This window comes from Bolinopsis microptera, chromosome 9, assembly GCF_026151205.1.
Source record: "Bolinopsis microptera isolate Bmic1 chromosome 9, MBARI_Bmic_1.0, whole genome shotgun sequence".
NCBI lineage: Eukaryota > Metazoa > Ctenophora > Tentaculata > Lobata > Bolinopsidae > Bolinopsis > Bolinopsis microptera.
This window is the reverse complement of record NC_087080.1, coordinates 5,855,173-5,868,562: the sequence shown is the minus strand read 5'-3', so window position 1 is coordinate 5,868,562 and position 13,390 is coordinate 5,855,173. Positions and strand designations below refer to the sequence as shown.

General features: G+C 39.7%; 1 protein-coding gene across 1 annotated transcript in view; it reads right to left on the bottom strand.

Moving 5' to 3' along the window:
• Positions 1-4,134: 4,134 nt before the first annotated feature.
• LOC134821266 (dynein axonemal intermediate chain 4-like) overlaps positions 4,135-13,390 on the bottom strand; it is a 29,919-nt gene continuing 20,663 nt past the window's right edge. The window contains 13 exon segments of the mRNA XM_063831980.1: positions 4,135-4,252; positions 4,453-4,616; positions 4,856-4,955; positions 5,111-5,270; positions 5,273-5,305; positions 5,517-5,645; positions 5,847-6,032; positions 6,457-6,580; positions 6,746-6,918; positions 7,143-7,308; positions 8,338-8,529; positions 9,070-9,275; positions 10,825-10,998. Coding sequence (XP_063688050.1) covers positions 4,237-4,252; positions 4,453-4,616; positions 4,856-4,955; positions 5,111-5,270; positions 5,273-5,305; positions 5,517-5,645; positions 5,847-6,032; positions 6,457-6,580; positions 6,746-6,918; positions 7,143-7,308; positions 8,338-8,529; positions 9,070-9,275; positions 10,825-10,998 — 1,823 coding nt within the window. The 3' untranslated portion in view covers positions 4,135-4,236.

Genomic DNA, 13,390 nt, shown 5'->3' with positions numbered 1-13,390 from the left:
CGAAAAACTGTCTCGATCACGTGATATGACCATACAAGAAATTGAAGTTGGTCTAATTTTAACGGGTGATACTCGTATAATATCTGTTCCATATATTATTCCATATATTACCGTTCCATATATTACCGTTCCATATATTACCGTCCAACTCGGCGCGCGTCCTGGTAGGTTGTAAACCTACAAGTCTAATTTCTCGTTAGGGTTAGGTTTCAGCATATGCTTTTGTTTAAGATTGAGTTAGCGTTACGGTTGGGATCAGATAAGAGGGCTATGATTTCAATTATTCGTTCCGGGCCATCAAGAGAACGTGTTTCAAAAGTTACGTCACAGTCGAGTGTAAAGTGATTAATCATCATTATTCATGTACAATACGATATATAAACTCGAAAATGGAAAATTTATCGCCGTACATTAAGATTGGCATGTAAATTAAATATAATAACCTTAATGGATGATACTCATAGCTAAATCATAAATTTCTTCGAAGTAGCGCTTGTAGGTTTATAACCTACCAGGACGCGCGCCGAGGTGGACTTTGATTGACGATGTCAATCCTTCGCATCTCGCCGATCTGCTTAAGGTTGCGAGAAGCATTATTTGATGCGCGCGCGACCCAGTAGTGCATTGCGCTACAAAGGTGGACTCGTATGGAACAAATATTTTACGAGTATCACCCGTAAAAATACTCAGCCTGAGGTAAGTGCTACGAAGTAGCGCGCGCTGGCTTAGTCCATTAGCGCAGCATGCATGTACATGAAAAATACGAAATAACGCGCACTGGGTTAGCCCATTAACAATAAAATTAGTAACCTGCCGGCCGCAGCTGATTTAATATGCATTAAAGAATATTCAGTAAGTTAGCTTTTAATGTTGAATGTACGCTTTATTTAGTTGGTAGTTCGGAAATGTAAACCAGACTCTTTTTATTAGCTGCGCGCCGAACCAGTGTTTTTTTACCGGGGGATCTCAGGCTATCATGTTTTTAAACAAAGAGATTCGGTGGAATGACAGGCTGAGCGCGGCCCAGTAAGTGTTTTTAAGTATTGTCAATTGCAATGTGTCTACTTTTGTCCATGTTGTAAATTGTAAGTGTAAATTAATAAATTAATTTATTAATTCATCACTTGTACAGTTGTACACATATCATGATCACAAATTATTTTATTATAATAAAACAATTTCATTTCTGTGAAATGCAGTTAATTGAACTTTAAATTGTGAATATTTAAACTAAATATGAATTGATTGTGGGTATAAAATACAAATTTTTTAAATTTTTTATTAGCAGCGCCAAGCGCCCGCGCCAAAGCATGACGACGGCGATTAAGGAGACAAGCGTATTACGTATAGTACACGAAGACACATGATTAGGAGGCACATGGTTACTGGTTAGGAAATAGGAGGCCATCTACTTAGGACGTCCGCCAAAATCGCAGATTTTCAGACCACCCCTCCCCCTGTCATGTTATGTATGTACGCGCCGGGTGTCCGAATTTTCAAAACCACCCCCTCCCTAGTTGCTGGACGTACCCTAAGTAGTTAATTGACGATGTCAATTCATGGCAGCTCGGCGCGGCACAGTAGCGCCAGTCGCTGTGAGAAGCCTCATTGAGTGCGCGGCGCGGCACAGTAACGCATCGCGCTACAACCTAAGTAGATGGCCCCTTGTCACTTGTCATACGTTGTATGACCCGCCGCGCACGAGTGCGCGGCTCCCCCTGTATCGTAGAAACGCTACAGGGGGGGGGGGGCCAATGGCATAAAATGGCATAAAATGGAGACTTTTTCTATGGAGAAAATGGAAAAACCCATGAGTAATTCTCCATTTTCTCCATTTTATGCCATGAATTTTGTCTTCGAAATTTCATCTTTAACACCATTTAACACCTAAATTGGACATCCTAACATGTTTATTTACGCTTACTAGGGGCTTAACAAGCTTATGAAAGCTCATAGTAGGCTACTAGATGCTTATACTAGGTTAGTAGAGGCACACTTCAGGCAAACTCATAATTACTCAAGCCTAGTGTAAAGTTATTTCTACAGGCTACAGCTGCAGGAGTGAGTAATAGGGGAGAGTAATAGGCACTGAGAAGTGAGACCTACATCCTCGACAGTCGAAACAGGCTCGCACTGCAAAGGGGAGGCCTGCCTTCCGAGATCGCATTACCAGGGGGAAGCCTCGAGTCCAAATTTGTGTATCGAGGGGTAGGTGCAGACTTCGATAAACCGAAAAACCAAAAAAAAATTTTCGGCTTATAATGAAGTGGGTAGCATGAAACGTGGAGAAAAGTGGTTTTCAGAAAAACTTTGAAACATTTTGACTTAGAAAATTTTCGGCCCGAGTCATTCTCGATACGTACCTCTCGTATCGAGAGCTCCCGATTCCGAGCTCGTGTTGCAAAGGGGAGGCCTGCCTTCCGAGATCGCATTACCAGGGGGAAGCCTCGAGTCCAAATTTGTGTATCGAGGGGTAGGTGCAGACTTCGATAAACCGAAAAACCAAAAAAATATTTTCGGCTTATAATGAAGAGGGTACAGCATGAAACGTGGAGAAAAGTGGTTTTTAGAAAAACTTTGAAAAATTTTGACTTAGAAAATTTTCGGCCCGAGTCATTCTCGATAATATACGTACCTCTCGTATCGAGAGCTCCCGATTCCGAGCTCGTGTTGCAAAGGGGAGGCCTTCCTTCCGAGATCGCATTACCAGGGGGAAGCCTCGAGTCCAAAATTGTGTACCGAGGGGTAATTTTTAAGTCAACATTTTTCAAAGTTTTTCTGAAAAACACTTTTCTCCACGTTTCATGCTACCTTGTTCATTTTAAGCCGAAAATATTTTTTCGGTCAAAATTTTTCAAATTTTTTCTGAAAACCGCTTTTCTCCACGTTTCATGCTACTCTGTTCATTATTTAATTTGCCGAAAATATTTTTTCGGTTTTTCGAAGTCCACACCTTCCCCTCGATACACAATTTTGGACTCGAGGTAATGCGATCTCGGAAGGCAGGCCTCCCCTTTGCAACACGAGCTCGGAATCGGGAGCTCTCGATACGGGAGGTACGTATCGAAAATGACTCGGACCGAACATTTTCTAGGTCAGCATTTTTCAAATTTTTTCTGAAAACCGCTTTTCTCCACGTTTCATGCTACCCTGTTCATTATTTGCCGAAAATATTTTTTCGGTTTTTTGAAGTCCACACCTTCCCCTCGATACACAATTTTGGACTCGAGGTAATGCGATCTCGGAAGGCAGGCCTCCCCTTTGCAACACGAGCTGGGAATCGGGAGCTCTCGATACAGGAGGTACGTATCGTAAATGACTCGGACCGAACATTTTCTAAGTCAACATTTTTCAAAGTTTTTCTGAAAACCACTTTTCTCCATGGTTCATGATACTCTGTTCATTATTTATAATTGGCCGAAAATATCTTTTAAAAAAATAATTTTTCTCGAAATTCTAAATTTTTCAGGTTTTCAATGGCATAAAATGGCATAAAATGGAGACTATTTCTATGGAGAAAATGGAAAAACCTATGAGTAATTCTCCATTTTCTCCATTTATGCCATTGGCCCCCCCCCCCCGCTACAGGTGAAATTACGACAATGGGGGTCCCGGGTCACGACGTGATCCAAATGGCCCCTATGTGAACTCGACGGTCACGTGTCTTTTTATTTTGGTTGTAATTTTAATGACAAGCACAAACAATTTCGTTTTTCATAAAATGGTTCGAAATAGATTTAACCAAATTATCCAGATTTTTGCGATACAAATTTATGAAGAGAAAGTGACTAGTTTTCTTTTATAGTTTCTGAGTAAACAAATGTAATGCAACCAACTTAATAACTCTAAAGTTTGAATGAAAAATAATTGCAATGTAAAATTAAATACATTATACTTTGTCCTGTTACAAATTTACAAGTTCTTTATACAGATAATAAAAGTCTTACTGACACTATGAAGAATGATCACCCGTGTAGATGCAGAATATTTTTTCATTGGGCAACACAGCAATTAAACGACCATAACTGACAACAGCGACTATATGATAACAACTGTGTTGCCCATCCAAAAAACGACTTCGCTCCAGCCCCGATCACATCGTCTTTTGAAATCGTCCAATTGTTCAGTAAATCTCGTTATCAGGCTTATTGTTTGTTCATTTCGCCGTACTGAGAGTTTGGAGGAAGTCTCTGGATTGTTGTTCTTGGTTATCTTTCTGCATCCACACCAACCACATCAACGATCTGGTTGACTGAAGGGAATATTGATTTAGTTGCAAAAGAGAATGAAAGTTGAAATTGATCACAACCTGAACAATCTAATATTCATTTTAACTTATTGGTGTAAATTGGTCATATCTAGATATCTCTCCCTCCTTGCCTAATAATAATAGATAATGAATCATCAATAGCTTTAACCCCGCCTAAGATAAACGTATTGTTACTCGCGTACCTGGTAATGGAAGTAGCGGAGAGACTCATACTCTGAGAGGTTGGTATGGGTTGCACGATGTCTCTTAAAGTCTGGATGTGAGTAGTGGAGGCATCTGATATGTTCCGTAGCTGGTACACCGTAACGTGACCACTGCTATCTCCCACCAGTAGAGTACTCGAGCCCTGGGAAGGTTTGGTTTTAAGGGACATGGAGGAGGAGACTTTTCAACGGAGGAAAAGGGCCTTTGAGTTTGTACTTAATATCCGTTTTGTTCTGTATAGAGCGTTATATGACAAACGGAAACATTTAGAGAGAAATGAGAATTAAGTGGAGCAAGTGCTCAAATGTAAAAAGATCCAAACATTTTAAGTGTAGTATGAAGTGTTAATGTGTTATGTAGAAATTTGTGAATTTTGTAAACCTCGGAGAAGAGGAATGTTGAGAGTCTGGTTTCAGGGTCAGATACACTAGATATTATCACTGGATCTAGGTTAGTCGCCCTCAGATCCCATATCTCTATCCTGAAATGCTTCAAGTTAGATCACAGAAGAGAGAGAAAATATCCTTTGATTAACTGACTCTATCGAGCTGATGAAAAGAATATTTATGTCATGTTATGTGTTATGGTGTTCCCATGACTTCCGAACTGCCACAGCTAGCACCACTATCCCCCTACCTGTTATCGCTGACAGCCCCGAAGACAGTTGCACAGACATTACTCCAGCAGATATCGTTAACACTCTTGGTAGAGGACACGAACGTAAGGACTGGTTTAGTTATGTCAGAGTGCCACAGTCGGATAGTCCAGTCTGAACCACAAGTCAGGAAACAGTCCTGACAAATGGAGACCACTTCACTTTGTACACAGGTCCTGGGTGGGGTAGATATTAGAAAAGTGCTTCTTCGTCGTTAAGCTCTCTTATTCCCTTCGTTAAAGCATTAGGAGCATCATGATAACTTAGAAATATTACAGCTGCTGGACAACTTCACAGGGTTGAGACTTTTCCTTGACAGGGTAAACTGAAACAATATTTGTCGGTCACCCGATAAGAACCAAAATTTGGATTAAAAACAAAACTTACCAGTGTGTCCCGTGTAGGTCTGTAAGTACTGCTCGTTGTAAGAACAACTACACTTGTGTATGAATCCCTCCTCTGTTGCAACCAAGTATATGTTGTTGTTCTTCGGGTAGAAGTCAAAACCTAGGCCTCCTGATATGGGAATACAAGTTGAGGAAAAGAAATATAGCATCGCCTGGAGGTTCATTTTTGAAATGGCAAATACAAAATTTGTATCGGTAATCATACCTATATTTCGAACATTTTTTTCGCTGACTCCAATAAGTTAACAAAGAATAAGAACAAAGTTTCATTCAACAGGACTATGCTTCGTTACTAACGAATAAGACTAACCAGCAAATCTAGAGATGAATGCTTCCCCCCTCATCTTCTGACCAGCCTTGCCAGCATCACCCTCTCCCTGCTGGTTCTGTGCTTGCGCGTCTTTTTGTTCAGGAGTGGTCTTCTTCCCGATCCTCTTCAATTTCATCAGGTCTACACTTTCAAACCCTTTCCTGATCATCCATTGTGTCACCTTGCCTGCAAGTGAAACGTTTAGAATAAGGAAAGAAGACTTAACTTTCTGTAGATATTACTATTAACGGTAATTAGAGGTATACTGATAGTGATAGTTGGATAATATCCGGTTGGAGGAGACAAGGACAAATGTAACAGGAAGTTAGGAATGTAGGCAAATTTTCGGCGTCAACGGCGTTAAAACTTTAAATACTTTCAACACTACTATATAACAAATAATTTGAGCCTGAAGATGGCATTGACGCCGAAAATTTGCCTACATTCCTAACTTCTTGTTTCATTTGTCCTTGTCTCTTCCAACCGGTTATTATCCAACTATCAGTATTTCAATCATGAGACTAATAAACAGCGAACTACTCCATCATTTGGTAATTAGAGGTACCTTCAGATGCTCGGAAAATAATGGGAATAGTTTAAATCTATTTACCGTCGGTACTAGAAGTAATAATATTCTCCGATCTCTCCTCCCCAGCATGGTACTCCCGTTCTATCCACTTTATCTCCCAAACAGGTCCCAGATGGTTACTAGGCGTCTCATTACTGTCCAGAATCTACAGAGAGGATGAAAATGGGGTTGATTTATTATTATTGAAATCAGGAAGAAGTAACGCAGATCTAAGCTAATAATAATAGGAGTTCAAATAAGCGAAGTATGTATAAGTTTCTGTTCAAAATTAAAGCCCACTTTGACTAGAAAATAAAAATTCTAGACTTACGGCGAGCTGAGAGCTGAAGCGGACATTATACACAGCAATAGTACCATTATACATGCCCACTGCCAGTAAGTTGGGGTTCTGGAGAGAGAAGTCCAGTGCAGTGATACCGGAGGAGGTCTTGTAGACTCTCTCTGGGTACTCGGGGTTCTTGATGGACCAGCAACATGCCATACCTGTTAAGGGAGATTTGAGTTACTGGGAGGGAGATACCTTTAGGTCCCAGTGTGGTTTCTTTTAATATCCAGATTCTGAATTTAGCAACAACAATTAGCAACATTTAACATGTTCAGGATTCCAGAACTGTTGCTAATTGTTTAAACCTGGTAAATAGACAAAATTCAGTTTCATAATATTATAATCTACTGTTAACAAATTCCATACCAGCGGAAAAACTTACCAGATTTTTGGTTAGTGAACCCGTATTCCCCGTAGCCAACTGCCAGGATATCATAATTCTTCTTATTCCATGTCATACAACTGATGTTGTGGGACTTGGTAAGAACTCCGCCATAAGTCCAGAGTCGCTCAACGTTCGGACCCAGAACTGATAGGTCAGCTTCCTCCTGGAAAGTTCATGGTTTAATCTCAGCTCAGGGAATTCCAGATATTTTGAGATTTATTCTCTAGAATGCTAGAATTTAGAGGGCTGACAGCGAATCTTTCAAACACATGTTGAATAATATACTCTAAAAATAAAATCGGATATCCTGCAGTAGCTGTCGTTAAGATATGATCTGGATTCTGGAGAAAAAATGTCACAGTTCCATGTTTCTCAGTATTCCGAGGAACCAAGACTACTGCTCCTTGACAGGTCTTGGACTCCATATCAACAACTTTAACAAGTTAAAGCTCTGTGCAAGCACGTAGGCTAGCACTGAAACCACCAAAAGTCTCTTTTCCGTATGTATCTCTATCTACCAGTTTCTCGATTTGACAGCAGACGATACTGATCTATCCTTGGCACATCACAAATCTCCGCTAAATCAGCTGTTTTTGTGCAGTTGCACAAGAAGACAGTTCTAATGAACGTGTCTGTAGCGACGAGTCTAGTGAAACTGGCTGAAGCTCTCTCTAAAAGTAAAACGACAATACTAATAGTCTAAAATACGGTAGTCTAAATCACTTTCTGTTCGACTGGGTCTGTCTCTTTTTTTGTTCGCAGACTATGGCTAGACACTCAGCCACAAAGCTATGGGTCACATGACCCATGGCGTATAATATTATATGTAATGTTCTGATAAACAATCTCAGCTTTTGTATTTTAGGGATGACGCAACAAAACTCCACCCATTGCAGACTAACAGCCGCTCTCCTGTATGACAATCTAACTACCATCTAAACTATCTGCTCACAGACTAAATTTACGTCTATTTACTCAGAAGTAGACAAGAAAGCATGAGTCACGGCTTAATTCTTTTCTGACGTATTTAACGCTATACTAACACTATATCTAACACCTTATTACACTTCTAGTACTACAACTGATTAATTACCATATAACCATACCATCTCCCGAGAAATCTCCACACGACTGTGTCCACAGATAAATACTTAATTAACCAATTAAAAGATAATGAGATAATGACTCAAACCTTGCTATCACCAGAGTCAGGGTCAGGTAATATCTTCATACTCCTGTACAGAGCCTGTTTACCCTGGTATATGTTCCTGGTAACGACCCTCTCCATGATACACAGGTTAGCTGCCAGAGAGGGTGAGTTGAGAATGTTCTCGGCTGTTCTTGCTTCTTCTTCTGCTGATACTTCTTGAGATTTGACGTTGTTCTGAGGTAGAAAGGGGATGTTAGCGAGTATGGAAATAAATATCACCTTGCGTGGAGGATTTTATAGAATCTCCACTCTCAAGCGATGAGGTTAAACCACTTGACCAATAGGCCCTAGTTTTTACATGATAGCTCTCTCGTTCTGCAGTCTCCGGTTTTTTCCGCGATCGGATTAAACACAAGTGATTTTTTTGTTATAAATTTATTTGTACCAAATAGATTATATGCTTTTTGGATTATGCGGTATTAGATAAATTTTATGCACAACATGTTTAACTTTACTAGGCGTGAAAAGTTCAAAAGACAGTCGACTCAGCTATTACTAAAGTTATGACAATCAGCATAACTATAATTAGTTGACAGTGTCAACTTGACACTGTCAACTCAACAGTTAGGTCCTATGAAGTCGTTATCAAAGTTAAACCTTATTCTAATTCTTAAAAGTAAATTAAACTAAACTGATAATAATTATAAACCTATCAACATGTTTAACGGAATTAGTACGATATTAACACAGTGTTAAATGTAAGCATGACAGTACCCCTTGCGCAGGTTGCTTGTCGTCCATGGCTACAGAGCTCTCCGTCATCACGCTGACGCTAAGTCTGCTACTCTCGTTACCCGTACTGGTACTCTCCCCAACTCCAGCAGGAAGTGCAGCCCCATTTTGGCCTTGTGACGCCGCCCCTTTCTCACCCTTCTTGTCAGGCTTTACTACCTCGCCCAGTATTTCGTCATCGTCGTTATCTGGGAGGAGTGAGGGTTCTAGTTATATATTGGGTGGTGATTTAATGGGTGGAGGCGTTGAGGCGTGTTTAGTGATTTTACAACTGACAACAGATATAATAATGAGCTGACAAATGAAAAATGGGATGGCAAATTAAACTATTTGAATATTTGAGAGTGGAATACATAAGTGGAAGTGTACGTATTCATTCTAGAACAGTCGAGCAAATCGTGGTTGATTAGTGGACGCAATACTAAGGAATTCTCAAGTCAGTTTGACTACGAAAATTAAGATAAAATCTCAACGCTAAGAGATATGTAATTAAAAGGCATGTTGTCGCTGAGTCGGACGGACTGTAGATCAGGGCGGATAAGAAGGTGTTTAAGAAGCCCTTACACAACTGAGGCTGTGTAAATTTACCCTCATTTAGAAGAACACAGACCGCAGACTGGGGATACTAAGATGTTATGTAATTGTACGTACTACAGAGGAGGGGTGTGAGGCATTAAAGAGGTTATGTCAGGCCACATGTCGGATAACCATTAGTACAGTTGCAGTAGCTGAATAGTTGGTCGCATAGTATGTAAGACCCTAACTACAGCTACATGTCACGTGTGTTGTCACGTGACAGTATGTAACACCTCAGGTGGAATCATGTTCTCATTGACATTATATGCTGTTGTTGGAGGTCACGACATGGCGCGGTTGATTTGTAGTTTGTCACGTATCTTGGTTTGTCTGGGCTGGAGTCATATGTGACACTTCCGCATTTAAAGGTCCATTTGTTAGCAAGTAGGATACATTTTAGAAGAACAAATTCAATATCTAAAACACCCTTTATAGGATCAAAATAGGTCAACATTTTTTCTGGTAATCAGTAAATTTTCAAACATATTTAATTTCATGAGTTCAAACAAATCACTCTAGGCTAGTCGAAATTAAAGATAAAGTCACCTGATAAATTCGCATAAGTTTTATCCAAGGTGGCATAAAAATTGGTTACAACAATTACCTTCCGGTGAGCTAACGCCGGAAGAAAATATCATAGAACGGTATGTGAAACCATCTACCTCTACTGTTTTGATTACTCAACCAATTTGCTAATTGTTCGAGCGGTCCGGGATTGTCCTTGAACCTTGCAGATCTTCTAAGCTTAGGTTCAAAACGTGTTGCCTAGTATAATAGTTGTCACATTTGAAATGAGCCGACATTGCTTTTCGTATAGCCTTTATTTAATGGTCACAATAACATTATAAGTCCACCAGACGGCGTTAGAAATGCGATGGTTACTTTATCTTTGCTCTTTTAGCTGGCGACAAATTAGTTTTACTGTATTAAGACTCTGTGAGTCTATGGGTGGTGTCCTGACTCCTAGTATGACGGACCTTTACTATCTTGTTCTCTTGTTTGACTTTGAATAAGTTGTTTCCTTTCAGTTCCCAGCATAACCAGGTCAAAGTTAAAATTTTGTCGTATTATATAACTTCTTCTATTTTAGTTAAAAGTTGAAAGTAACTAGGCAAACACAAGGATTTATTTCTTAATATGATATAATATCCCAGTACTCACCTCCATCCCCGGACCCCTTGCTAGCTTCCTCCAGCGCTTTATACGTATCGTACATGTCCCAGCTTGTAGCCATGCACCCGGTATCTCTGTCCCCTACTGGCTGTGTTTGAACAAGCTTCTGTTTGGTTGGGTTGTTCAAGGTCTGCATTCCTCTCGGCACGTAACTATCGTTACCTGTCAATATAGTAAATAAATAATAATAAATAAATAAATTAAATAAAACTGTGTCAATATAGAATAGTAAATATGGTGTAAAATCCGGATTGGAGTATTGTTTATGAGTCGCATTGTTGTAATGTATTCTGTGTAAAATTATATTTATCCCGGTTACTGCGAAGTAAAAATGCTCTTATTAGGGAAAAAAATATATGGAATAGTAAATGAATAATAATAAATAAAATAAAACTTTATGGCATTTATGCAGAAAAATTATAGTTACGCTAGTAGTCAATAAATAATAATATGAATTAGCCCTCCCAGATAATTATATACGATAAAAGGCCCTCTTTGTTTGTTTTAATGCGATATAGAGAGGGTTCGCTACACTCACTATCCCATTAATTAATTTCTTGATCAGATGACCAGGCAAAATATCATACCCATATCGGCAACAGGTTTGATGACCCGTCAAATAAAATAGCCGCTAAACCGCAGTGTTTCACACGCGGTCAATTGTAATGTTCATAATTTCGTTTTCCGTTGAATATTCCACCGGTTCATAATCATACTCATTATATTATTATAAATATCTCCGGGATTTCGACGCGGGATCATATTATCACTCAGCCCGGCCCGCTGTTAGATAAACATCTCAAGGTGATATCATCCCGCCCCGGAAATTTGTATAAACCCGGCCCGCTTTTTAGTCGTAACTGATGTTTATCATTCAATTCTCCGACTTACAATAATCAATGATACTATTACTGCTGATTAGAACTCGATAATAGTAGAACAGTTAGACGCGCGATCACGTGGGCGCGTCACGTGCGTACCACGTGCCACCAATAGCATACGCCGAGTCTATACCACGTGACACGAAAGCGCACCACGTGATATGAAACATCGTAACCGTCCACTTCTTTTACACGCAAATTCCTGGGAACGTTGCCAAAGCAGCTAATTCTTGGAATTTCTCCAACGCGTGGCGTGAGAAGTTGGCGACTAGCCAGCTACCCTTGTCCGTGCCCTAAAAATAGTATTGTTTTGCTTGCTCTCCTTCCAGCTCTTGTTCCTGCTAACGTTCAAGCTATTGCTCCACTATGACAGATCGGTTTGACATTCAGATTGATGAACTGCTTTCCAATCGTGTTCCGGACAGTACAGTTAGAGTCAACAACTGGGCTCTAAACAAATTTAATTCTTGGCTTCAGTCATCCAGATTTGCTCGTGACTTCAATGACTTTGACCAAATTCCTGTTCAACGACTCAACTACATTTTAGAGTGCTTTCTTGTTTCTGTTGGATTTGACTTGAAGATGAAGACTATGTATTCTGTATAAATCCCTTGTCGAAATCGCCGGAGATAATTATAATCCATAAACACTTCACGCTCAGGGCTAAATAAATGTAATCCCTCAGCTGGCGCTTCGGGATTACATATTAACACAAAACTCGTGCGCTGCGCGCACTCGTATGTGTTTATCAGATCATCCCGCTAGCGCGGGATGATCTGTTATATAAACCCTTTGCGTGGCGGGTTTATGTTATTGTAAACTAATCGGATGACAATTCATTATTTCTAAGGTACAAACTCCTAATAATAATAGTTAGTAAGTTTTTGATTACTAGAATACTGGAACCTCGCCAGATAAAAGTCTGGAAAATGTAATTCAAAATCCAACGTAACTTCGTGATTAGCCCAATAACTTATAAGTGTTGACGGTAAAAACAGTGTTCCACCTGTCGTTAACTGGAAGTACAATATCATAGTGTCATGAACTTATAGTCAATAACCTGGCATTTCCCAACGTCATTAAGAAAGTTTCTAGGCGTTTCCAATTTTCAGGGAAGAAAAACCAAAATCTTGTCTAAAAATTGTGTAGTATTTCTGAAAAAATAAGAGGCGTTGATAGTTTTTTTCAAGTCACATTTTCACAAGGGAATGGCGGTGCGTGAGTAGGTTTTCTTGGACCAAAAGTTTAAACTAGTAGCTAAAAAGCTAAAAGTTTAAACCGTAGAAATAAATTGAGTACATTAGCCTTCCTCATAGTCATATTATATGGGGACAACATATTTTCGGGCCGCATTTTCACAACATAATTGCTAAGAAGCAAAAGGAATTCTTTGGACCCAATGTTTAAACAATTCCGTAGTTTTACATTGAATACATTAGCATTCCCTCAAATATGGCACGAATCCCGGACATTTGACGGAATTCGTCTGGAAAACCTTCCTTGACAACACCACAGGAATTCGGTAATCTGTCGGTGGACACTCAACTTCAAAGCATTATTTAGGTACGGTTAAGGCATGCATAACAAACGAACGTTTAAGGGACACTTAAAGGCACGTTTTTAAGACTCACTTAATAAGAAACACTTAAGCCACCCACTGTGGGTCAGTGACC